Source organism: Emiliania huxleyi, assembly GCF_000372725.1.
Source record: "Emiliania huxleyi CCMP1516 chromosome Unknown EMIHUscaffold_185, whole genome shotgun sequence".
NCBI classification, from domain to species: domain Eukaryota; phylum Haptophyta; order Isochrysidales; family Noelaerhabdaceae; genus Emiliania; species Emiliania huxleyi.
In genome coordinates, this window is record NW_005200738.1 from 262,741 (window position 1) to 266,539 (window position 3,799).

General features: G+C 61.1%; 1 protein-coding gene across 1 annotated transcript; it reads right to left on the bottom strand.

The window, feature by feature from the left end:
• Window positions 1-910: 910 nt before the first annotated feature.
• EMIHUDRAFT_314558 (hypothetical protein) lies at window positions 911-1,342 on the bottom strand (the record flags this gene model as incomplete). Its single annotated transcript, XM_005782893.1, has 1 exon — window positions 911-1,342. One exon carries the CDS (start codon window positions 1,340-1,342, stop codon window positions 911-913), a length of 432 nt encoding a protein of 143 aa, XP_005782950.1.
• Window positions 1,343-3,799: the final 2,457 nt, after the last annotated feature.

Consider the following 3,799-nt stretch of genomic DNA (forward strand, 5'->3'; position numbering starts at 1 on the left):
ACACTGGTGTTTCGTCCTCCTCGAAGTCGTCTTCCCCGGCTTCCTCTCGTTCGGCTCTACGTTCATTACGTGCATCGTGGCTCACCCTCCATGCCGTGAACAGGCGCCCTATCCATCCTATGTTCTTCTCGCTCCTCTGCGCCCGTGCCTTGGTCTTGTCGTTGTTTCGCACCCATGTCTGTATGGCAATCGAAGCTGCCTTCCCCACTACCTGTAGTTCCCTCGTCACCTCTCCTGCAAGCTCCCCTCTCTTCCTTTCGGGTATGGAGTCTGTCAGTGCTGGCAGCGTGCAGGCAATCACGGGCGCTATTTTGTCGTACTCCTCTTCGACGAGCGCTCCAAATCTAGACCCCATTGCCTTTAAGGAGGTTGCTCTGAATAGACGGCATTTTACGCGTGGAGAAAAGAATTTTACAACAAAACTCCCTCGCACGACACCGGGCACGGGACTGGCGCGCACTGGCACTAACACAGGTACACCACGGGAGCCGTGTGTGGAGAAAAGAATTTTGCATCAAAAGAATTTGTAAAGCCCCTCGCACGACACCGGGCACACGGGACTGGCGCGCACTGGCACTAACACAGGTACACCACGGGAGCCGCCTAAGCGACTCCTGCGAGGACGGCGAGGCACTTACTTTATACTTAGCTCCGTGCAGCTGCGTTGAGAAAAGAAGCGAAAACAGAAAAAGAATTCGCCGAACAACTCCCTCCAGAAAAAAAACAAAGGAAACCGTTTTAGCAAAAGTCGGAGTCCACCCGTGGCCGTGCGCCGCGCGCCCCGCCGAGAGCCCAGGTGCCGCATCACAGACTCGACCAACCAGAGCCCGACAGCCGCACTGCACAGGCGCCTAGTAGCCCCCTCTACGCCGCGTGCTCGGAGCAGTCACAGCAGCGGCGACAGCGATGCTCAGAACGGCGCCTCCCTGCCTCCCTCGAGGTCGTGAGGAACCTGCAGCGGCGGCGGCCGCTGCCTGCGGCGGCGGCCGAGAGAAGCCGCAGCGCGGCCGAGTGGCGGCGGTGGCGACGCGGACTGCGGCGGCGGCAGGTCGGTGGACCGCAGTGGCTCCGCAACGGGCACCTCGGGCGACGGGAGCGCCGCGATGGTGCTCTGCAGCCAAGCGCGCTGCACCGACTGGGGTGCCGGCGAGGGGAGTACGCGCTTCGACTTCAGGCGTTCGCAGAGGCGGCGGCACTTGCGCTCTTCCACGCCCTCGACCGCGTTGCCCGCCACCACGTTGCGACGCGCCTCCCCGTCTGCCAGTCGGGTCGAGAGCGCTTGCTGCGCCGGCGAATCCAGCAGGGTCTTGGTGGCGTTGGTAGATGAGTTGAAGAGGAACATTTCTCCCGTGCTGGCATCGTGGTGGGCAGTCCACGAACCATTGGCGTTCGGTGAGACTCCAGCGACCGCCGCGCTGACCGTGAGCTCCCGGGAAGCGGTGGAGTCGCTGCCACTCCGGGCCGATACATACAGGCGGCGCGGGCGGCGACCTCGCCCGCTTTCTGCGACTGTGAGGCCGGCGCAGCGAGACGGAAGAGGGCAGCATTTGAGCTCAAATCAAGACCGACTTAGTCTAGAGCATTTGAGTCGGTCTTGAATCCAAGCGGTTGTCAATCAAAACCGACGAGCTTTGTGACGCCGTTCACGCAATGGATTTGGGTTCGTTTTTTCTTTTCGTGTGTTTTTTGTGTTTTTCGTTTTCTTTTGCGCGGCGACGGAGGGGGGGGCGGGCGGGCGCTAACTATGGGCAACTACATACATGTCGAAGGTTCGAGGACGACTACTCGCCGCCTGGGTCGTTTGGGGCACGCGGCTCCGTCGAGGACCGGGCGCGCCCCTTACCCGGCGCGGTGTAGGTCCCACTCTGACGTATAGAGGGGAGGCACGGACAACGGCCCAATTCATCAATTCCACTCATCTTCTGGTGCCTAGCCCCGTGCAGCGGCGGTCCGGCAGGCTGCCCCCAAGGCCCCCTGGGCCGCTGCGGGTTTTGGAGTTATGCTTTGGCACAGCTTCGGCGATGGCGGCCCCTCTCTGGGATTGCATAGGCGGGGAGTCTCCCCCGCTGGTCTCCTCATTGCCTTTTTTCTTTTTCTTTTGAGCTGGGTGTGGAGGTGGAGCTGGCGAGTAGAGACCACGCCTGCTATTCACAGCACAAGCCCTCGCCGGGGGCTCGAGCATGCGCAGACGGATCCCCCCTGTGCAAAAGTGAGGCGTGGTCTCTACTCGCCAGGAGGTGGAGGGCGGAGCAGCAGAGGTTGGCGGAGGAGCAGGAGAGGGAGGAGTGGAGGTGGAGGGCGGATCAGCAGAGGTTGGCGGAATTGACGGAGCGGAGAGAGAGAGAGGACGAATGGAGAGCGCAGCAGCGCGCAGAACCGAGGGCAAACGCGTGGAATGACCACCAGCGCGCAATGGGTGGCCAGGGCCACTCGCGTCAGGCAATCCGCGACGCTTACTGGGGCGGTGGCGAAGCGTCCTCTAATTCAGGCGTACGGACCAACTCAGCCGGCCGGCCAATCCATGAGAACGGCCGATTCATGTCTTATAGCGACGCTCGCGCTCGAGGCTGGAGGGGATGACTGCTGGGATCCGCGCCTCCGCGGTCGAGCCGTTGCGATTGAAGCGCGTGCAGATCAAAGATGGATGACGTGTACCATGGTAGCGATCTCTCGTGAAGGCTTGTTTTGTCTCGCGGAACACTAAGTAGATAAAGTACTCTCTGTCTCTCACTCTCTCTCTCACTTCGTTGAATGTAAGCTTGAGGTATGTTTGCTGCGCAAAAGGGGAGAGCGGTTCTTCGCCCTTTATGTGCCTTTGACATACACATACCTCATACGCCCCCCACCCTGCACCCATGGGGGTGGAGTTCCTGTATCATCTCGGACGAGCTCTCGCGTGTCGCGTGTCGCGAGGAGCGTAGGCGCACCTTTTGAGCAAGCACAACATCGACCCCTCCAGGCAGATGTTCCCGTGCCATATGCGGAATCGACCCCCTATCCGCTATGCAAGCCGCTATCCCAGTGGCAGTGCATCTGCAACGTGTGCAACAGGCTTGGCAACACGAACACTCGTCCCCCGAAGAGCGAGACGTCAGACGTGTGCGCGCGAGAGAGAGCCCCAGCCCACGAGGACGAGCCGACGCGAGGCGAGATCAAGATCGAATTCAAGTTGCGGAGTTTGAACATGGTTGTATGGTAGAGCTCTACGGCTCACGAGAGTCACTGGACGAAAAACTTCACAAGTTTTCTCTTCTCCGCGCTCGATAAGGCATGGCGAGGAAGCTGGTTGCGCTCGAGGGGCGGCCGCCGCGCGGGGCGCACGGAGTGTACGAGCCTAGTCCCTAGACCGCGGCCTTGATGTGCTCTGCTGGAAGAGCTTGCTAGGTTGCTTCATGCTTGTTCCTACTGCCGCACTCGAGGCCACAGACCTTGCACAAGATTTTAGATTAGGACGCTGTCCACCCCCTACCGTACCATGGCCTCAGAGAGCGCGGGCGAGGGCGCTGGGAGCAACACGGACAAAAACACATCAAAATTCATCATTTCCACAGCAGTCAGCACCCGTATTTGCACTAGTCTGACACGACCCCGCGCCACCCCGCCCGCCGCCCCGCTCGTCGCCCGGGGGCGTCACGAGGGGGGCGCCTCTGTCTGTCAGTGTCACGACTCCCGCTCAGACCTCGCGGCCCGCGCCACCTGAACGAGTGATGCTACTTCCGGCCTTAAAACCTTGCTCACGGAGAGGCGCCGGCGCTCCAGCTCCGCCACCTGCTCCGCCAGCTCCAGCTCCGCTGCGGGA